General features: G+C 37.8%; 1 protein-coding gene across 1 annotated transcript in view; it reads right to left on the bottom strand.

Moving 5' to 3' along the window:
- LOC113110283 (beta-adrenergic receptor kinase 2-like) overlaps nt 1-24208 on the bottom strand; it is a 58269-nt gene that overhangs the window by 31713 nt on the left and 2348 nt on the right. Inside the window, exon 2 of the mRNA XM_026274383.1 lies at nt 16242-16318. Coding sequence (XP_026130168.1) covers nt 16242-16318 — 77 coding nt within the window. The remainder of the gene's footprint in view (nt 1-16241; nt 16319-24208) is intronic.

The following is a 24208-nucleotide window of genomic DNA, read 5'->3' as shown; positions in this document are numbered from 1 at the left end:
CCGAGCGCTTCTGCCCGAGCGCTCTCTTGCCATCACCATTATAGCTTAAAGGGAATCCAAAGTGCACCCAAACACCAGACCTGTTGGTTATTGGAGGATCTTCTAATTTCTAGTCTGTTAAACGCATTGGCTATTTTGCAACGAGCCTTCAGCGCGTACTGAGTGAGCGAGCGCCTGCTGAGTAGCCTAACATAAACATATAAGAGGGTGTTTTTTTCTTCTTCGGGAGTGTCAGGGGCGTTGCCTGTTACGTTGTTTGGGTTATTGGGCTACCTTGTTGAACGCATATCATTATATTTCTATCTCTCTCTTTTTTTTTTTTTTTCCAAATATAATTAATTACTCCAACGAACCGTTCGGTATACATAATGCGTACCGCGTACCGAACCGAAAGCGTCGTACCGAACGGTTCAATACGAATACGCGTATCGTTACATCCCTAATATTCATATATGTATGTATGTACAGTGGGTATATAAAAGAATCACCCCCTTTAAAATAGGGGCTGTGTATTGCCACGATACAGTGGTTGTGATATGATATGTTGCGATACTGTAAGCAAGGCGATATACCAGAACACAGTGGGATCTGCATCTGCAATAATCAGTCCCTGTAACATTCAACGTTACTGAACCACTTTTTGTGCAGTACGAGTATAGGGGGATAAATTTAAGTGCTTGCAGGATCCTTTAGTTAAATGTATAATACACATAAAATGTATTTTATATTTTGTATTTTACCTTCTAACATGACAATGACCAAAAGCACACAGCAAAACTGAGCATGCAGTGGTTGAAGGAGAAAAAGGTGAATGACATTGCATGGCCTAGTCAGAGACCAGACTTAACCCTCACTGAAAATCTGTGTAAAGACTTACAGACTGCAGTGAAGTCCATAAACGGTCACCATCAAATTTAACTGAACTTCAGCAGCAGTTCTGCATAGAAGAGTGAGCAAATATTGCAGTAGATGTGCAAAGTTAGTAGAGACATGAAGGCTGTAATTAAAGCAAAGTTGGTTCAACTAAACACTGACACAAGGTGGCGATCCTTTTTTCCAACTCAGTGATTCGGTTTTGTTTTATTTTATTTTTCTGACGTGTTGGTGTTATATCTTTCACTTTGATTTTATAAGTTGCTCGGAGTAAATACAGCTGAATAAACAAAAACTGAGTCCGCCTTCATTTCATGCTGCAAAGCAACAAAATGTGATTATTTTAAGGAGGTGATTCTTTTGTATGTGCGTGTATATATATATATATATATATATGTATTAGGGGTGTAACGGTTCACAAAATTCACGGTTCGGTTCGATACGATACACTGATGTCACGGTTCGGTTCGGTTCGGTTCGATACGTTTTAGATACAGCAAAATGTAAAAACATCTCAACTTCATACATTCAGTTCATCAGAGCATTATTAAAACACATTTCTCATTTGATGGAACTGTGCGTATGATTTAGACACTTATATTTCTGCTCCGTCCATGCAATAAATACACAGCTTTCGACTGCTCAGGTGACGGCGTCAGGTAAAATGCAGAGAGCCATTGAAAAAATACAGAAAAGTAAAACTACTTCACTTTAGTATTACTGGCCACGAGTCCTGAGAAGAGATCACACATCAGCTGCGTCAGAGACGAACGGAGCATGAGCACAATCCTGTGTCAGTCTCGGGAGGTAATGGTGGAGGGCATGAAGGAAAGATAAGAGGAACAATTCACGAACACTGTTCAGGGTCTCAATTAATTCGTACTTGTAGTCATTGAATGTGTATATATTTTGAAAGCATTGAATCGCTATAGAAATCGCAAATCGTTTGAATCTTAGCATTTAAATCAATTACGGTCCAAGATTGGCGAGTAATGATTCAAGATCAGAGCATATGCATCATCATATATATATATATATATATATATATTAGGGGTGTAACGGTTCACAAAATTCACGGTTCGGTTCGATACGATACACTGATGTCACGGTTCGGTTCGGTTCGGTTCGATACGTTTTAGATACAGCAAAATGTAAAAACATCTCAACTTTTCAGAATGCCGCAAGCGCACCGCGGGTCATGTGACAAGAACCAACCAATCAGCTTCATCCTTTCCCGTAACAACGTTGAGAGCTCAGCCAAGATGAAGGATCAGCTGATCATAGTTGTATATGGATTGCAATTTTGAAATAAATTTAGTAGCAGAGCTACTGCAAGCGATTTTTAGAGCTGCAAATCCATTTATCCTTCGCTGAAATTTCCGCGTCTCATGGAGAGAGCACGTCATTGTTGCTTAGCAAAGACAGACGCCTCATGAGCGAGCCCGAGCGCTTCTGCCCGAGCGCTCTCTTGCCATCACCATTATAGCTTAAAGGGAATCCAAAGTGCACCCAAACACCAGACCTGTTGGTTATTGGAGGATCTTCTAATTTCTAGTCTGTTAAACGCATTGGCTATTTTGCAACGAGCCTTCAGCGCGTACTGAGTGAGCGAGCGCCTGCTGAGTAGCCTAACATAAACATATAAGAGGGTGTTTTTTTCTTCTTCGGGAGTGTCAGGGGCGTTGCCTGTTACGTTGTTTGGGTTATTGGGCTACCTTGTTGAACGCATATCATTATATTTCTATCTCTCTCTTTTTTTTTTTTTTTCCAAATATAATTAATTACTCCAACGAACCGTTCGGTATACATAATGCGTACCGCGTACCGAACCGAAAGCGTCGTACCGAACGGTTCAATACGAATACGCGTATCGTTACACCCCTAATATTCATATATGTATGTATGTACAGTGGGTATATAAAAGAATCACCCCCTTTAAAATAGGGGCTGTGTATTGCCACGATACAGTGGTTGTGATATGATATGTTGCGATACTGTAAGCAAGGCGATATACCAGAACACAGTGGGATCTGCATCTGCAATAATCAGTCCCTGTAACATTCAACGTTACTGAACCACTTTTTGTGCAGTACGAGTATAGGGGGATAAATTTAAGTGCTTGCAGGATCCTTTAGTTAAATGTATAATACACATAAAATGTATTTTATATTTTGTATTTTACCTTCTAACATGACAATGACCAAAAGCACACAGCAAAACTGAGCATGCAGTGGTTGAAGGAGAAAAAGGTGAATGACATTGCATGGCCTAGTCAGAGACCAGACTTAACCCTCACTGAAAATCTGTGTAAAGACTTACAGACTGCAGTGAAGTCCATAAACGGTCACCATCAAATTTAACTGAACTTCAGCAGCAGTTCTGCATAGAAGAGTGAGCAAATATTGCAGTAGATGTGCAAAGTTAGTAGAGACATGAAGGCTGTAATTAAAGCAAAGTTGGTTCAACTAAACACTGACACAAGGTGGCGATCCTTTTTTCCAACTCAGTGATTCGGTTTTGTTTTATTTTATTTTTCTGACGTGTTGGTGTTATATCTTTCACTTTGATTTTATAAGTTGCTCGGAGTAAATACAGCTGAATAAACAAAAACTGAGTCCGCCTTCATTTCATGCTGCAAAGCAACAAAATGTGATTATTTTAAGGAGGTGATTCTTTTGTATGTGCGTGTATATATATATATATATATATATATATGTATTAGGGGTGTAACGGTTCACAAAATTCACGGTTCGGTTCGATACGATACACTGATGTCACGGTTCGGTTCGGTTCGATACGTTTTAGATACAGCAAAATGTAAAAACATCTCAACTTTTCAGAATGCCGCAAGCGCACCGCGGGTCATGTGACAAGAACCAACCAATCAGCTTCATCCTTTCCCGTAACAACGTTGAGAGCTCAGCCAAGATGAAGGATCAGCTGATCATAGTTGTATATGGATTGCAATTTTGAAATAAATTTAGTAGCAGAGCTACTGCAAGCGATTTTTAGAGCTGCAAATCCATTTATCCTTCGCTGAAATTTCCGCGTCTCATGGAGAGAGCACGTCATTGTTGCTTAGCAAAGACAGACGCCTCATGAGCGAGCCCGAGCGCTTCTGCCCGAGCGCTCTCTTGCCATCACCATTATAGCTTAAAGGGAATCCAAAGTGCACCCAAACACCAGACCTGTTGGTTATTGGAGGATCTTCTAATTTCTAGTCTGTTAAACGCATTGGCTATTTTGCAACGAGCCTTCAGCGCGTACTGAGTGAGCGAGCGCCTGCTGAGTAGCCTAACATAAACATATAAGAGGGTGTTTTTTTCTTCTTCGGGAGTGTCAGGGGCGTTGCCTGTTACGTTGTTTGGGTTATTGGGCTACCTTGTTGAACGCATATCATTATATTTCTATCTCTCTCTTTTTTTTTTTTTTTCCAAATATAATTAATTACTCCAACGAACCGTTCGGTATACATAATGCGTACCGCGTACCGAACCGAAAGCGTCGTACCGAACGGTTCAATACGAATACGCGTATCGTTACACCCCTAATATATATATATATATATATATAGCCTATTATAACAATGCAGCAAACCTTTTTTAATATTTTGATAAATTACTGAAAATAAATAAATGACTTTATAAACCGTTTAACTGATTGTATTAATCGGTCAAAACTCTTTATGGTCAGTTAATGGTTAACCAGTTAAAATGAACAATTAAATCAAAAAGGATAAATAGCAAGCTATCTATCCATCTGCACATTAAATATAGTAAAAATATAAATGCTTAGAAATATATTTGTATAACACATACCCAAATATACAAAAATGAATATGATATTTAATAGGTATTCAAACATGTTTAAAGAGGTCATATGATGCGATACATTTTTTTCCTTTTGGAGTGTTACAAGCTCTTGGTGCATAGAGAAGATATGTAAAGTTGTAAAGACTAAAGTCTCAAGTCCAAAGAGATATTCTTCATAAAAGTTTAGAGTCAACCATGCCCTCCTAAAATGGCTCATTCTAACACGCCCCCAACATCTATGTCATGATGTGGGAAGATTTGCATAAAGCTGCACAAATGTTCACGTAAAGAAAGAAGGCTTAACTTTTATTCTCGCTGCTGCCACCGCCATGTCGTGGAGACACGGTGTTTTGTTGTGAAAGCAAAACAACTTTCTTTGGCTTTCAAAAAGAGGACACACGTAGAAATCAGTGGTTAAGGTGCATTTACAACACCGTTTCAGAACAGTTCAACCCAAATATTCAGATGTGTCAACCCTCTACATTGCGAGTAAATTATGGTTGGGCCGATAGACGATGCCATCGTTCCAACACGATTGTCGTGTGGCGCTGAGCTGCATTATTTAAAATGCTGACACAAAATTAGACACACATCATAAACAGAACTCAGCAGCAGTTTACTGTCAGGGATTTGTGGTGTCACGCCACGCTGCATCCAGTGTAGACAACATCACTGATTATACAGAGTTCTATTGACTGATCTATAATGAATCTCTATTATAGATCAGTGGTTCTTAAGTATTTTGTCAGGTCACACAGCTCGCATCCAGTGTAGTCACGGTGTTAGGAATAGTTACTTGTTTTCCCTTATAAGTATTCACAATTGGGGCATACCACCCCCAAACCCCCCCGCCGATTTCATCGCCCATCATGATGTTCATGATACTAAATCTTCAATCTGGTGATTAAATGATGTCTAATATTAGCCAGTGGCTAATAAATTCTCTGATTTTACTCACCAGTTTGTTAGTTGTAGGTAGACATATATTTTCACTTGCGAACACTGAGTGCTTCAGTTTCACTCTCAGTCAAGTGTGATGGTGCACGACTTGCTGTCGCTTTCTCTCACACATGCACAGAGAGAGCGAGAGAGAGAGAGAGAGAGAGAGAGAGAGAATTGATGTGCTACATGTAAATTATATTCTTTTGTTGTAGATTCTTTGGATTTTTTACATTTTTAAGAACTGCCGGGTTATCCGGTAGTGGGTGGAACTAATACACAAACGGCAATCTCATTGGCTGGCACTCCACTATTATCGTCCCCGTTTTGATTTCAGCAAATCAGTTTGAACGAATGCACACAACCTGATTACTATTCATAAATCCAGCAGATTGTTAATACTTATAAGTAGAATTAAGTAGAATAGAAAGCCAATGTTCTTTTTACAAATGTCATATGACCCCTTTAAATGACAAATGCATATTATAGGGTTTGACTTTCTACAATTAGACAAAACTACTGCAATATCAGCCAACAACTACTACAGACAAAATTCACATCCTCTTTACAACTTCAGGTCTAAAATGTCTACTTTTCATAATCCAATCAACACACAACAGATAAAGTCAAGTCTTGCCCTACTATTTTCATAAATCTATCCCATTAAAGAAAGAAAAAAAGGCTGTAGGATCACAATGACTTCACCGTAGCTCAAAAACTCTTCTAATGTACTCTGAATGCAATGAACTAGATAATGGCATCTGGCCAATGCATAAAATGTAACATGAAGATAACATGAAGTAGTTGAGTGCGCTACACCCTCATTAGCAGTTGAAAGCATTATCAAATGAGCCTAAAGGCAAAACAAACATCAAAGAGACAATTAGAAGTTTGTGCATGACAGGTGTTTTAATTCTACAGAAATTTCTATGGAATTATGAAAGTGTAAATTCCATGCATCTAAAGTTATATAAAGGTCTGACTTTCTCAACACTTGTTTGAAAGAATTGATTCTGTTGTTTTCACAAGACACCCGGAAGCATGTAATCAATATCGTGATGTGGGCCTCCGTGAGAGGAGGGGAGGAGTGTTCACATACACATGCAAGTGCACAGGCCAACACTAACCACACTGCCCACGCACAGCCCAAAAACACAAGGAACTACATTAGAGTTTACTTTGGGCCATCGCAAAGGGAAACAACCACCATTTCCTGGACAGTTTAGTTGGCCAAGTTAATGTGTCTTTATTTTACAATACCTTGCCAACAACATGAGTGTCTTAGTGATGTTTACAAGGCAGGTGAAGATGGAAAATCAGACAGCCCATTAAACACACACAAGCACACAAAGACACACACCCACATGCATAAACACATTGCAGACTCAGCAAACAAGTGTATGTTTATTTTAGGCCAAAACTGTCATGACTCTATTTCACACACGCCCTCGTCTTCTCTTATTCTGTCACAAACACTTCCCTATGCATAGTTTCAATATCAGCGACTCTGTGGAAGGAGGCGGGAAGTGAAAAGACACCGTGCTCGTGCTGGACCTAATGGAGGGTGAGCTTGATGCTCGCAGCCAGAGCTTCTGTTCAGGTTCTAGTCCCGTGACAGATCCTTCTAGTCTTGAGCATCATGACTATATACACGATGAATCAGACCAATAGTCGTTGTACATGTCGTGTTGAGTGGTGACCAAATTTTAAAAGGTGCAGGAAACTGACTTTTCTCCCCTGATAAAGTGCAGTTTCTGAGACAAAGTATTGAAATTAATTGTTGCCAAACAAGTTTTCACTCGTATGCCAAAAAAAGTTGAATGATGGCTTTTTTGGAAAAATTTAAATCTACAAAAGACCTAAAGGGACAGTTCACCAAATATGAAAGTTTGGTCATCATTTCCTTGTCATTCCAAACCGGTCTTAAATATTAAGATACACAGGACTGTACAAGAGGAAAATGTTCAATGTGCATTATACTGTACTCTTAAATATTAAGACATGCAGGAATGTGCAAGAGGTGAATGTGCAAACAGGTAAAGACACTTTCAGTATGTTAGTGTGAGGTGGAGAATGATTAATTATCTTACTGATTAAGTGAATAATAAGTGGGGACCATGTAGATGTTAAGAGGCTGGATTTGAGTTAAGGAGCCTGATGCCCTGGGGGAAGAAAGTCTCTAAGTTTTGCCATCAGGCTACGGAAGCACTTACCAGATGGCAGCAAAGTAAAAAGATGGTTACTGGGGTGGATGGAGTCCTTGATGATTTTAACAGCTCTGCTTTTTCAGCGTTTGAGGTAGATATCCTGCAGAGAGGGGAGAGCAGACCCTAAAATGCTCTCAGCTAAGCGCACAACTCTCTGCAGGGCTTTCCTTTAGTATGCAAAGACAATTATTATCATTTGACAAATACACTTCAGCTTCAAAAACATAAAAATACAAATCTAAATAGTCAATGTGCATAGTAAAAGTGTTACTCTCTAATCTAATAAAAATGCTAGTGCAAAAAAGCAAAATGGTAGCCACTCATTAAGCTCTGATCACTTCCAAGCCGTAAACACACAGAAAATAAACTCCGCTTTCTTCCTGCTAAAATAATAATCAAGGTGGTGGAAGTGGCTTCCATGATGACTGTCATTTTGTGCAAAGTGTAAAATTATGCAACTTTTCTTTCTGCCTAATGTGACAGTCTTCAAACAGGTTATTTGCCATCTGTCATGTAACACAAACCTTTCATCCAAAAGGCCCACGTCACAACTAACTGCTGCTGTTGCTACTGCTTATTTAAAAGATGCAATATCAACTTCATTTTCCCTGGTCTAAGACTTGGCATTCTAAATACATTACTTTTTCATCTGGATGCCAAAACATCTACCGCGCGAAATGAGAATGCCATGGTGGAGCAACTTGGAGCAGAAGCTTGCTCTTTTGGAAGCTGTGGCTCGTTCCTCAAACTGTCATTTCACAACGTCAAACAGGCAGGACTGGCAAACTCCCGTGCACACAAGGACGGTCACAAGCTTAATTTGAAAAGCAGCAAACATCTCCGGCTGTGTGTGTGGCTCTTAAACCAGTCATTCAAACTCTCCAAGTGTCAACAGGATGTTCAGTATCACAGGATCTAACCTGCCGGATCTGATAGGAAAAACTGGTAGTAAGAAAAGAGCCAAAGAGCCATGTCACACGACTAAAATAAACAGCAATTACAGGGCAAAGATGCATGCACAGATACAGCCTGAGTCTGCCGGGGAAAATAAGTGTACGGCAGACCACAGTGTAAAAACCCACAAGGGCCCTCTGCCAAAACTGGACAGAGGACGAGAGACTGCGGCAGAAAGACAAAAGAGAAAAACAGCCCGAAATTATTAAAGAACTACACAGCATGAGGGCCTTTAGCACCACTTTAGTAACAGAACTAAATGTACAGTACTAAAGTACTGGGACGATTTTGCATGAACTATTTCCCAGTACCATTTAAAGGGTTGCATTCGCACCAACCGTGTGTACTAGGACGTACGTTTTGTGAAAAGTTATCACAATTTAAAAGATCTCTTCTCTACAGTAATAGCCTATATTTTAAAATTGTATTTATTCCTTTGATGTAAAGCTGAATTTTCAGCATCAATACTCAAGTCTTCAGTATCCCACTATCCTTCAGAAATCATTATAATATTCTGATTTACTGTTCAAGAAACATTTAATTATTATCAATGCTGAAAACATTCTGAAAACAGATATATTTTTTAGTAAAGTTCAGCATTTATTTGGAATAAAAATCATTGTAACAAAGATCTCTCTCATTTCGCTCCACATCTAAAATAGATAGCTTTCACGAACTTGAAATTTATGCAATGTTGCCATAGAATTTGGCAGGAAGAAAACAGGCAGGTTTGGAAACACCAAATCTCTAGAGCCTCTCTCCCAGCGGTCCACACAGCACTGGGAAGAGACAAACAGCCTTCAAATTTAAAAACTGGCTTTGGTCTAAACTCAAAAAACGGCCCGCCTCCACAATCCAGCCTTTATTTTTGCCACTTCAAGAAGACCTTGAATTCATACCAAGTACATTATTATGTTTTGACTGAATGAGAATGTAAAAATGAAGTTGATAAAAGACACTTCACACTTCAAATCTAATATTACCAAGTCATTTTATTCACTGACCCCAGTCACTCTGCATTTTCTAAAAGTGTCCCTCAAGCTGCATGATTTGAGCATCCCTGGTGTAGGGACAGAGAGAGGGCGAGTGGGGTGGAAATAATGACATTGACTGGCCAATTAATTCTCCAAATCCCAAAGCAATTAACAGAGGCTGGTGGATCAAACAACTGTCAATTAATGCAATGCTAGTGCACACATGCGCATGTACGCATGAACTCACTCACACACAAACACATCTGGGCACAGACGGTCTGACTCACTCGCAAAGGACACATATCGATATGTTTCACTCTCATTACACAAAAAGGTCAAACATGCATCTAAATACGCTGAAAATGAAACGTAAACCATTAACGGCCATTGATCAATCCATCCAATCAGAGCTCCCAGCCTCGGGCCAGGAAGAGGATGGGTGTAATTATCCAAACATATGAGTGAATAATCTGTTAGGGGCTTTTTTTGGTTGTTGTTGTTGCTTTGTTTGAATGAAAATCATCTATTTCCTTCTTTAATTCATCCTTTAATTTCATTTTCCTGGTCGTCAAGCAAACACAGGATATCTTCATGTTCCCATGGCAACAGCAGTTGCTAGGCAACACAAAACTCTCAAACATCCATTCCAGAACTCTGACAGATGGAACGAGAGAGAGAAAGGGAGATGTGAATGAGGGAGGAGGGGTGAACGGGCAGAACACAAATGAAGAAAGCAGGAGGAGGGCAGATAGAGGAATAACATCATGACAACAGATCGGGAGATCCAAAGGAACCATGAACGCCTCCCTCCGGCATCAGAGCAATGAGACGCATACAGCAGAATAAACTGCAGCCAACCGACGCAAAGAGATGGTGGAGATACGCGGATAGTTTTACGATGCATGTGCTCAGGGACGGTGTGTGCTGTGTCCTTTGACAGCTCTGGCCTGTCATCGTGAAACCATTACTGACGATAAAGAGGGAGGCAGGGAATGCATGATAAGTGATGGTTTGGGCCAGGAAATAAAAAAACTGGTTGCGTTTCATAAACAAATGCACTGAATCACAGCAAAACAATCATGGCTATTGCTGGTATTTGGCCTGACGGGACACATGAAGAGACAGGATTTTACATCTGAACTAACATTAAATATATTCATGACTTTGTAAATGTCCTGCTATAAATATCAAAACTTCATTTTTAGTTAGCAATATGCATTGCTTAGAACTTCAATTAAACAACTTTAAAGGCGATTTTCTCAATATTTCGATTTTTTGCACCCTCAGATTCCAGATTTTCAAATAGCTGTATCTCGGCCATATGATCTTTATCATATGTATAAATCTCAATTTCACAAAATTGACTCTTATGACCAGTTTTGTGGTTAGAGTCACAAATGGCTTTTTTGAATAATGTATGAGGAGGAGTAAATGATGAAGAGAACAAAGAATGTTCCCTTTTCAAATGAACTACTCCTTGAACATCCCTACATCTGTGATCTACTTGTTAATATTTGAGAAGTAGCACTGCAGTAAACATAACATTTTATTTCTGTGCAGGGTTCAAGACCTTGTTCCAAAAATTCCGCTGGCCTCAATAAAATGAAATTGATGTCACCTGCCACAAAGTGAATCATGCTAACAAGAAAAGGAGTCTAAGAAAGGGATTGCAAACGAGAGAGAATTGCACTGCAGTGTAGCCTCTGTATGATAGACCAATATCGCAGACCAATAAATTGTGTCATGAAGAGGGGGGAACGGAGAGACATCATTATCAGCTCAAAACTTGCTGCCAAACTGTCTTGTTTCTGCACAGATACATGCAATGCATGCATTCACGAGTTCACCAATGTCATTTGGCTAAACAGATCTACCCTGCGTTTTTTATTATAGTCAGTCGTGACTTCCCAGACAGGACAAAGATTTAATAAAAGGCAACAATGCAACAAGCTTATCGATCTGCAGGGCATGCAAGATCTTAGGTGCATGTAGGTCATGGAAGAGTTGGTCAAAATGTCTTCAGTTTACCCTGTGAGGGTAGACAGAGAACAATGGTAGCTGGGGTGGGTGATATTGCCTCAAAATTATATCACAATATTTCAAGAATATTTGAGGTAACAATATTTATGACTATATATTTATAGAAGAAAAACATGAAACAACATTTTATTGGTGATTGCAGCTGGCAGATAATAAATAAATAAAATAAATCCAATATAAATTCTCAACTGATTACTTTCTCTTAATCCATAACCAACAATTTTGAGGACACTCGCAAAGACAGGTATTGTGACAATTTTGTATGTATTTATCATTTCATGTGGGTGCTGAAATAAGCTTTTCAAGTCAGCAGCTCAGTTTGGTATTTGCATGGTTCTCCGTGTGCTCACCGTACTGGGCATGCAAACTCTCAGTTGAGTTTATCAACGTTTTGTGTTTGAATTCTTTAAACTGTTTTTAATGTTCAAGGCTTACAAAACGTGCAACTGATAAGCTTTCGTGACGACACCCGGGCTTGTCTTTTTATGCTGGCCTCGGGCAGACAGCTGAAATCACGGGGGCCCCTCCTCACCCCGCGCAGCTTCACTATGCGCATAGCCTATTTTTGAAGGTAAGAGGGTGTGCTCAAATATGCTCTAGGACCGCTCTCGCGATACTTTGATGTCTTAAACCGATCAGTCTGTGCAGCGCTGCTACAAGTCAAACACACCTATTGGGTTTGTGGTGGTGTTGTTCTGCGTGCTATTGAATGTATATCCGCCTTTTTTCACTGCATCGCTATATCATTGAAGTCACGATGACACTTTATCATGTAAAAATTTACACTGGTATTATCGTGGACGGTATGACATGGCACACCCCTAATGGTAGCTATGAAATGCTACACATGTGAGACACAATCAATGGAGGAACATGAAGCTTTTTCTCCCATTGCACCAGACAGTTAATGAATTGTTATTGACTCCAATAATATTAGAGTCAGTCTGTCAGTTTTATTTTTATTAGTGTTCATTTATTTTATTAAACTGGATAAATTGTTACACCTTTTTATATTTTATGTGATGTCATGACCGTTGAAAACATCACGTGATGTTACTTTTGATAAAGACAATTGGATAACTTTTAAATTCAAGGTCTTATTGAAAAAACGACAGCAGCAGGAACAGTATGGCGTAACATTTATTTGAAACATGTATTTGGTACTTGGCTATGTTATATCTTTACTCTTTTCTTTCATGGCTTTGGAAAACTTGGATGTTTCTCTGCATCACTTTTTGAATAACTCTGGGTCGCTGACACCAAGCTTGGTTGCAATTTCTTTCTAGGAATTAAATGCTTTCTCTGAATATTTAAAGTCTCTACGCGAGCGACAGTACAGGTGCATATATCTGTGCCAGCTCAGCTATTCGGCAATCCATTGTATTCATGTTGCTTGTGACTAGACTGGAGATATTGTTCTCTCTTGCCTGACCTCCGTTGAATGAGAAACGAACAGAGCAAAAAATAATAATAATAATAATAATAAAAATGCAAAAGTCAAAGAAGGTGGAGTTTCAGAACACACCCACAAATTGCGTAACTGCCACGAACCAATGGAATCTCAAAAGGTGTTTAGGAGCCAAAACGAACTCCCCCAGAAAGTTAGCTTTGGTCAGCAGTTTCAAACTGCCAAAACAAACCCCAAACGAACTTCTTTCGGCCTGATTTTGTTTGAAATTAAGTCATATCAGTTAATTCTTCGATTCTGTTTGAAGTATATCAGGGCCTTAAAGGAGACATATAAAAGGTGCAGGGTAGGGGGCCTCCAGGACATGTTTGGGAAGCACTGATCTAGACCATTTCAGATGTTCCAGTAAATAAAGTTCTTCCGCCAATAAAGTCAGACATCAAATGCTCCGTTTTTCCATGCAAACTTCTTTATGGCTGTGACTGTCAAACCTAATTATATCAATGGAGGAGGATGACATTTTCCTCTGTCATTCTGGGCCGACAGACACCACTGAGCCTGAGCTTTTCATCCTTGTGTTGCTCTCTACATCTCCTCCTGCTAAGCAAGATTTGTTTCTATTAATTTCTCATGCAATTTTAATGGTAAAAGCTACGTGTTGATCCCTATTAGGTCTCAAATGATCACAGAGAGTGTAGGGTCTTCATAGTGGGAAGCATGAAGGAGTTTCATATTCATATTCATGCAATAAATTAAGAAGGCCTAGTAAAAAGGAACTGAACATATGAGAAACTATGCAACATGAGCTTTTTTTTTGCACGTCATCAAAAACAACAAAACTAGATCAATAGATCACAGCTATCACAACCTAAAAGAACTAACCCAGGAAAGGCCAGCAGTAATGCATATCGTTACATCATGCAACATCATTTGGTTCACTGAATAAACATGAAATGCCAAAGCAACGAGGGTTAAAAGACAAAGACAGAGGGGAAGCATTTGATTATGCAACCTTCATTATCTCCTTCCACTGGTCAGATGCAAAACAGAGACATTTGTCATTCAAATTCACTATGTGAACTAGCGGCACCGCAGCAGCGAACTTCGGTTTCCTGCTTCACATCTCTCTTTAGAGAGGACCTGAAATATTTGCAAGCTTCAGATATTTGCATTAGTGAAAATCCTTCTTTCACTTAATTAGTGTACTGGTTTGTTTAGACCCTTCAATATGTCTCATGCATAGCGGATTAGTTTCCCTGTTAAGATCACGAACAGGTTTCCCACTCAAATAGGCCACTTGTTTATATATGCATAACAGTCTGAAACAGTGACTCATCTTATACTACAGTAACACTTTTGTAACAACACTGAGTCTAAAACATACAGCCTATGAAAACAAATATGAACACATAAATATGACCACTTGCTACTATTTCCTGCATTTTAGAATAGATTCTTAACTACAAGAGGTGCATCCTGGAATGATTCTCAAAACGTCCTGAAGAAGTTCACATGCACGTAAAACATTTGCTGACTACTTTTGCTTCACTTTTTCCATGGGAACAAAAAGGAACTGTATTATAGTGTCTTTAAACAGGTGATCTAGGTAGATCAGTGCACAATGGCCTACAACTACTCCAAGAACTTTAGAAAAAAAAACATTATCAGAAGTCTGGACCATTTTCGTCTTCTAATACATTAATTATTTAACACATTTGCATGTTTACTTTTCTATGGTCTACTAATGGTCCCATGACATGCAGTTAAACAAATATAACATTTATCTTTATTTTTCATGTTTATGATTTAAAGGAATAGTATAACCAATATTTAAAGGGTTAGTTCAAGCTTAAAGTTTAACATTTATTCACTCTCAGGCCATTTAAGATGAGTTTGTTTCTTCAACCAAACAGATTTGGAGAAATTTAGCATTACATCCTTTGGACAGCAATGGACCCTCTGCAGTGAATGGGTGCCTTCAGAACGAGAATCCAAACAGATGATAAAATCACCACAATAATCTGAAGCATTAATGTCAGTTTTGTTACAACAAACACACAGCTTTACACTTCACAATATATAAACTGATGGACCGGAGTCATGTGGATTACTTGTGGATTATTGCAATGTTTTTTCAGGTGTTTGGTTTCTCATTATGACGGCACCCATTCACTGCAGAGGATGTAAAGCTATATTTCTCAAAATCTGTTCTGATGAAAAAACAATCTTCTACACTGGACGGCCTGACGACAAGTATTTTTTTTTCTCAGCAAATTACAATTTTTGCGTGAAATATTCCTTTAATTAATTACTAGTTGTTCCATCAACTCTCAAACCCCAGGTGGGGAAACCCGGTTCTAACAAATATAACATTTTGTAAAAACAGGTTATAAAAATCTCATGTACCCTAACGAGGCGTTATCGCCGTGTTATTGTGTATGTGGGCAAAAAAGTAGTCAAGACAGAGAAAAACCACTGAAGCAGATCTTCACTTGGGACTTCAGACACAGAAGTAAGTAAAAATTAAAGTTAATCAAAATCTGGGGCTGGCTGCCGTGTTCCCATGGTGCCTTCACAGCTCACACTTCACACATTTCAGCAAACGCCTTTTCTTCAAAAGCACCAAGTGGATAAAAGCATGCTTTCACTTATGCACCTGAGGTTATTTAGGCATATGCATTTATCACACCACAACACATGAGCATTTGTACGACACGCTGTCTGACAAAGAGTTTAATTGTTCAGGTGACTAATAGAAAAAAGCAGACATAAGGGCCATTGGTTACAAAGAACAAAGAGCTGTCTTTGACTCGGCAGATAAGAAAAAAGGAAGAACAAGATCCTTATTTGTGTTCATGGTGATTAAAATGTCCTCCTCAAGGGTATGTGGTGTTTTTTTTTAGAAGCTTATTCAAAGAATTACTTCGTTTGCAATAAAGGCCTTTTTACAAATCTGAAATGATGACAAAAAACTTTGGACCTTTTTACAAGGCAAATTGGGCTCAATGCGACAGGAAAGATTGAGAAAACTCACCAATCTTCTGGTTGAAGATTTTGTCAAAGGTCAGTTCATCCCTTTCTTCCAGGTACTTCTGCATGACACTCCGAATACTGCAAGAAAATGGGAAAAAAATGACCTTAGATCAAAACATGCAGAACGAACACCATCCAAACCCCACATCAGCTAAGACCCATCTGGCCTTGAGAGAAAGGCAAGTGGATTTTTAAGCCAGCCTCCTGCGCTGCCCTTCCACCTCGATCCCGGCCTTAGTTTAGGTCTCTCCACAACCACCTGCTCAATTCTCTGCCCGTCGCTTCCCAACGGAGGGCACTGCCGTGCTGCCCTGGGAGAGGGTGTTAATGAGCAGCAAGTTTGGGAGACTGAATCAATTAGCACCACCTCCAAGGGCTCATTATCACCCAACCACAGCCCCATAGAGTCAGAGTGCAAGTCGGGAGAGACAGGAGTGTCCCCAAACATGCTCCTGCAGTGCTGGACCAGACATGAACACCCCTGTAGTGAGTGACCTGACACATTACAGTAAACCGACAGGGCTTGTATCAGGACTGCTAATATAAATAGTGCTGTGCGATGATGAAAACTTGTTGGTGATATAAAATTAAGCAATGCTGTAAATATGAAGATGCAATGCAATTTATATATAGCCATTAAGTTATATCAGTGGGAGAATGTGCAAAAATTGCTGTCCATTTCATCGAATCAATTCATAGCTCTGATTCAACTATATGTTTGAATCATTATAAAAAATGAAAAAGTCACTATACCATTTTAATAAGTTCAAGACTTTGGGGATTTTTTCAGAAACTGACACTTTTATTCACTGACTGCAAAGTCATTTAAAATATTAAAAAATATTAATATTTCAAATACATGCTTTTTCGGGATTCATCAAAGAATTCTGAAAGATGTTTAATGGTTTCCACAAAAATATTAATCAGCACAAAGGTTTCAACATTGATAATATTAAGAAATGTTTGTTGAGCAGTAAATCAGCATATTAAAATGATTTCTGAAGCATCGTGTGGCACTAAAGCTGAAAATTCAGCTTTGCATCAGAGGAATAAATAATGTAAAATATATTCAAACAGAATCCCGTCCAAGTAATTTCAGATCTAATACATAAATAGGAAAATATCAAATCAATATAAGCTTTAAAATAATATTTTAGTACCCTGCCCTAGGAAATGACTTAACACATTACTGTAAAAAGCTAAATTTAATATTTGGATCACTTGAGTGGCTGATAGCTCAAGCCTGTGATGAGCTCTTTTAAACAGAAACAAACTTTTCATTTATTAATGACTACATGTTTTACTCACGCACCACATTCACATTTTATAGCCTGGCCTACATTATTATGACACATTAACTGGCCTTTAGCATCTCAAAAGTGGTAACTAGTTCAAAACCACCAACTAATGGATACAATTTAAAACGCTGGATTGCACCCGTGCAGGAGATATTGCATTCAACAAAAACATGTGCGACCCTGCACTGCCTGTCTCTCTCCGGATTCAGAGACATTCATCTCTTTCTCTGTCTGTCTGCAATCGCATCAGTTCCCTTCCACGGTCAAATGTCTACGTGACTGAAACAATCTCCAGTCTCTTCCACTCGTCTCGCTGTCAAACAATCCCACCAGCTCCTCAAACACTTACAGTCATGCTGTCAAAATCTCACCTCTTTGCCAGCGGGCTCACAACTGGCCCGAGGAGAATGTAGCAGAGCCACGCTATCTCTCTCTGCCCCTACTTTCTTTGCCGGCAAAGGACAAAGTACTTTCTATTTATTAACGGACGCCTTCGTTGTACCATTTAGCTTATCCTTTCTTATGCACACTGGATCATTTATGCTGTCAATATGAGATATTGAAGAGCCTCGGTTCTCTTACATAACAGAGGTTTAAAAATGCTTACTGAACAACAAGTGCTTGAGTGTCACAAGAAGAGTTTGACGTTAAACGACAGTCTTAGTCAAAAGATGCAGCTGGGAGTGGAACAAAGCATATGGATCGTGTAATAATGCTAATGATGGGGACACTGATGTCAATGGCTAATGCTTTCACTCGATCTGCGGACTACAGTAATCCCTCAGAGCAAACAGAGCCACTAAAGCAGACTAATCACAATGAGGAGCGGATGTATGGTTTACCACTTTGCCGAATGGAAAAGCCAACCCTTGTTATGGTTTCAGATTCGTACCACGCATTACAGCATCATCCGGGGAGGCTAAATAGCCCACCGGCACATGCATCATCTCGGACCCAGGGTGAGACGTTTATATTAGCTTTGCTGTTGGAAGGAAGATGATTAATCATAAATGATTCTTGCCACGAGTTTCCTCTGCCTGTGTCCTGATGCTGGCCGACTCACAGAAGACTCTTGTTTTTACGGGATTATATATTTACACAGGTGAAAATCAATTAAGACAAGCTCTATAAATAATCGGCAGGTCAGCAATAAAACTGAGTGCTTAAAACACACTTAAGATATTCTCAGTTCAAGGTTTCAGAATGTCAACAAAAATGTCTTTAAAGCTTGAGGTGGCACAATTTCAAATTCTATTAGCATGCTAAAAAAAGAGGCATGAACACTGAGGCTAATGCATGCAGCTCTACATTTAATGAACACAAAAATGAACCAAAACTCTGCATACTAAGCTACTTTAAAACAGTTTTTTTTATTTTGTCATCTTAATTGAAGTAAAAATATATTTCTTGTATAGGCCCATTTATTCGTTTATTTATTATTTATTATTATAATTTATTATTTATTTAGAAACTGGATTTTCAATTTCATTTTCATCCCTTTTTGCATGTAACGCTTGATAAGGAAGCGTTTGTGAGCACAGCGCTGCTTTTCTGCAGTCACCGGAGAAACTTCTATCTCTCCTGCTCTTAAAGCGCCTCCTGCTGGTAAATGAATTTGCATACACATGTGTATATGGGGGCGGGGGAGTGCTGCTACAAATAGAGTGTAAGGCTGTGGGAAACACTGCATCGCGTTCATTTTTGGCGATTATAAAACGATATTGCGTTTCTTGTCAGTGAATTATAGTTCTTTGTAGTAAATGCTGCTCCATTCAAAAGCAGATGATGAAGATTTAATATGGCTTATAGGCTTTACTGATGAGATGCAAATGACAATAGCATTTGATATTTTGCACAGCCATAATGACCAGTGAATTCTCATGTGCTGTTGTTTGCTACTTTTTATGCATGTAATTAATCCCTGCAAAGCAAATTCTATTTTAAAATAATCTTGTCAGGTTAATAAAGTGTTAATGAGCGTTGGTTGTCAGTTAGGAGAAATAACGGAAATGAACATCCCAAGAATACAACATCAGGATTGTATTATTAATGTGCCTAAGGCAAAAATATATTACAATTGCAAAGATGCAGCCAAAGAATTTGAATGTAATAATAATTTATTGCTTGCTTGAAAGCAAAAGATTTCCCCACACAGATTTCACAACGGATTTAAATGGTTAACAAAAATTTGCTGTGATGGCTGATAGAAAATGACCCGTTTGATTTGAAAGTGATTTCTGTGCGAGTTGTGCTTCATGAATCTCTACACTACTGACAATATACAATGGACCTTTTTGCCCTGCAAAATAAATGTAAATGACAAGTTAATTTTTCATAAGTGATACTTTACATTAGTAAAATTACAATACTGTCCTAGTTTTGAGTTAAACCTTCACTACATTCTAGGTAAGTAAACATTAGGGCTGTGCAATACATTTACATTATCAAAATATGTTGTACATATCGCAATATGCATATCGCCACAGCTTGCAATATTTGGGGCCATGAACAAAAGAGAAAATCACTTCCTGCTCTTACCCAAATAACTTTTGTAGCTTGAATAAGAATCAGTGTATGTTGAATTCATAGAGTAAATACCAAGCAGTGTTTTATTTTTCCTTTTTATTATTCAGTTCCTGAATTTTTTTTAAATGATTACATTGTTAAAATGACATTTTTATGCAATGCTAGAGTAAAACACTACTGTTCACTTTCAGAAATTGTTGTAGGGGTGCTTTCGTTTTAACATTAGTGTAATCATTTTAACATGTCATTAGGAACTGAATAATAAAAAGGAAAAATAAAATACTGCTTAGTGGCTTGTTGTGATTTTACACACACACACACACACACACACACACACACACACATACATATATACATATATATATATATATATATTAGGGCTGCACAATATTGGGAAAAAAATGACATTTTGATATTTTATTATTCTGCGATATATATTGCGATATGAAATCTAATCTAATTTTTTCTTACAAACAAAAATGGGGTGAGCACACTTACATTCTCATTTTAAATGATTTAAACAGAGTATTACTTAGAGTCAATTATTTGTTTGTAACTTTAGGATATGGTTTGAATTGTTAACATTAACTAAAATGAACTTACCACGAGGAATACTTTTGTTACTATATTTATTAATCTTTGTTTATCTTCGTTTATAAAAACACAGATGTTCATTTTTTGGTAATGTTACTTCACAGTGCATTAACTATGTTAACAAATACTGTACTGAACTTTTGATTTCAACAATGAAGGCTATAGCCTAAATGTTGAAATTAACAATGTTGTAGAAGTGCAGTTTAGTAATAGTAAATGTTAAATAAATGTAGTTAAATATTTTAATAAATAGAACATTATTGTAAAGTGGGGCTGTAGCTATCGAATATTTTAGTAATCGAGTATTCTACCAAAAATTCTATCAATTAATCGAGTAATCAAATAAAATGTGTTTTTGCTTAATTAAAGTGCAATATTAATTATGCATGAGAAAATAAGACTCCTGGGTCTCTTAAAATGAACAACTAAGTTTCTTTTTTTAGATTTTTTTTTTTTTTTTTTTTAAATGCATAAAATGCAATGCATATACATCAAAAATAAACATTTAATTATTACCCATTGTTTCTCTGTCTGTACCGTATTTTTTGGACTATAAGTCGCACCTGAGTATAAGTTGCATCAGTCCAAAAATACTTCATGATGAGTTAAAAAACATAAGTCACACCGGACTATAAGTGGCATTTATTTAGACCCAAGAACCAAGATAAAACATTACCGTCTCCAGCCGCGAGAGTGCGCTCTATGCTGCTTAGTATAGACTACAAGAGCATTGAGCAGCATAGAGCGCCATCTCGCGGCTGGAGACGGTAATGTTTTCTGTTCGTTCATTTCTCTTGGTTCATGTCAAATTAATTTTGATAAATAAGTCGCACCTGACTATAAGTCGCAGGACCAGCCAAACTATTAAAAAAAATGTGCGACTTATAGTCCGGAAAATACGGTAATTAAGTGCATTTAAGTGCCCTTCAGTTGGGGTTTTAAATAAAGCATGTTCTGAGATGCACATTAAACACATAAAACATTATCTTTTAATTATTGAAAATTAACAACTTTTTGGTGAACAAATTGGATTTACTATTAAAAATAAAACATGAAAGAAATGTTGTTGTGATTAACCTAAAAAAAAAAAAAAAAAAAAGTTTTTTTTTTTTTTTAGTACTAGGCTATGTACATTCTGCTGAACAATAGTCTTTAACCAGACCTTTATTTTGACGGGTTGACTGACGTACCTTTACAGTTCTGTTTATGTGATGTGACGCTCGTTTTACTCAAATCAAACGGTCAAATGCTCATGAAGTGACCGTCAGAGCAATTCTGGAGATGTTTTTCATGTGTTCACGTCCTTATTTAGTGAGACAACAGAAGCTGAAATCACAGCGAGCATCAAGCGCACTTCAGTGTGTTTGATAAAGGAAGACGCGCTTCTCCATTCATTAACAGTGACACGCAAAACATGCAGGATTCATATTTAAATAGATTGTAAATTCCGTATTTATGACAGGATTCCGCGATTCCCTCCGCGTTTTCTGCATCGCGGAAATCATAGGGCCCTAGTTGTAGTATGCCAGCTCTATCTTGCAATGGACGTTAGTTATCATTAGTTCGCAAATCAGAAGTGTACGGCATGTGTTGTGTAATTATCTCTGCAGTTTATGATATCGCACAAGATTTGACAACACAAAACATTTAATCACTGGATAGGTTTTTTTTTGTTGTTTTTTCGACACCATCGTGCCAATTGATTTTGATTATTATGCGTGAGGGAGAGAGAGCAAGACAGCACTCGCGCTCTCTCTCAAAAACACCATATATATCTCACACACACACACACACACACACATGCATATACATATGACACAAGATAGTTATAGAAGTTTACAGAACTGACCCAGCAGTACAGAACTGAGTAAAGCAGTTTAATCTGAGCATACGGCACTTTAATCATTATTATATTGCATATCGAATATTGCAATGTTTAATGAGTTATCGCACACTCCTATTAAACATTGAGAAAAGTCTAAACATGACCTTAACTGCCCATATTTCAAAGAATGGGATGCATTGCTACCGGTGCACTTTTAACCAGTCTTATCTGTTTACCTTTGTTTACAAAAAAACTTGCATCTACCTAGAGAGATCACTAATCACTTGTTGTTAATTGTTATATAAACTTTAAAAACATTCCAACTACTGCAATTCCACGAATGTGCAGGCTATACTGAGACACATGCTCGTGTAAACTGTACAATAAAAGCTTTGTGTTGAACCACAGGCTTTACATTGTAAACTGACAGCCGTGTCACCACGGTAATCCAATGAGATGAGCAAACTGTGAAATATGAAATACCATTTCCTATTTCTTGGGCCTTGGTTTGTTTCAAAAGCAGGTCTAAATAACATTTACAATGTTCAATCACCCGATGGGGTAGAAAACGGCCAAATAACTTCATTAAATGTTACGGCATAGTCAGTTTATCACTTTTACGGTTTTCGGACAGTGGCCATAAAAAAAATCCAATACACACAAGGGACTCCTCAAATGATATCCAAGAAGACAGGTACAATAAGCTCCAACAAAGACCATAATTAACAATATTTTAGGCCTATCTATCTAATTATGTTTAGTATAGGTTTACTACTTCTAGACTAGCATAAGATTCCTTGCTTTCAGTGGGACAAGAATTGTTGATTGTCTAGCTGATATGAAGTGAACTAATTCAATCTGACAAATATAAGATTTTTATATAAAGATTATTTTATTAACTGACTAGTTTATTTGGATGAAAAATAATAAAAATAATAATTTCCATCAATTATTTACAAGATTGTTAATCCACACCCTGCCCAATGCTGTTCTCCAAGCAATGTGCAATATGAAAGCAATAAAAAAATTTTTTATATATGTAGGCTGTGTGGAAAGATGTAAAAGGTAAACCTATTGCTTACCATTTGAAATCAGTTGTTAAAAACTCTAAATTACAAATTATTAATCAAGACAAACAAAAGCACATTAACGGATGGGAGGTGCAAGAAACACATTCAACATATTACATTTATACTCCAATACAATAGATACTGTCTGCTTCAACGCTTTCAAGGTCTAAGCATTCAAAACAGTCACACAAAACCCCAACAAAGGGCATTTTAATGTCTTATGCAATGTATGCAAACCCAAATGTGAAGGCAATGTCAGATTGTCAACCTCTTTACAGCGAACATCACCCTCAACCCTGTGCAAATCTACAGGTGATAAGAGCCATTGATTAACACGGGGGAATTTTCCCAGCAGGCCTCACTAATTGCTGAACAACCTCAAAAACACCAAACACAGCACAAAATGTGTGACATTAGCTTTTTAGGGTAATAATGAGTATTTGTTTAACCAACGCATACAAAACAGTAACGTAACTGTAGCTGCCACGGTATCATACTAACGTTACTAGTCGTCAGTATCATATTCATAACATTGTATTTACATGTTACTCTTCAGTATTTAATTAACATGGTATAATAATAAGCTATATACAAGTAACGTTAGCTAGTCTAAAAATACCATGGTGTTTTCTGTAAGCAAAAGAAAGCAGTAAAT

The sequence above is a fragment of the Carassius auratus genome, chromosome 10 (genome assembly GCF_003368295.1).
Source record: "Carassius auratus strain Wakin chromosome 10, ASM336829v1, whole genome shotgun sequence".
Taxonomy (NCBI): Eukaryota; Metazoa; Chordata; class Actinopteri; order Cypriniformes; family Cyprinidae; genus Carassius; species Carassius auratus.
Note: the sequence above shows the minus strand (reverse complement) of the source record. Positions and strands in the feature narration are given on the sequence as shown.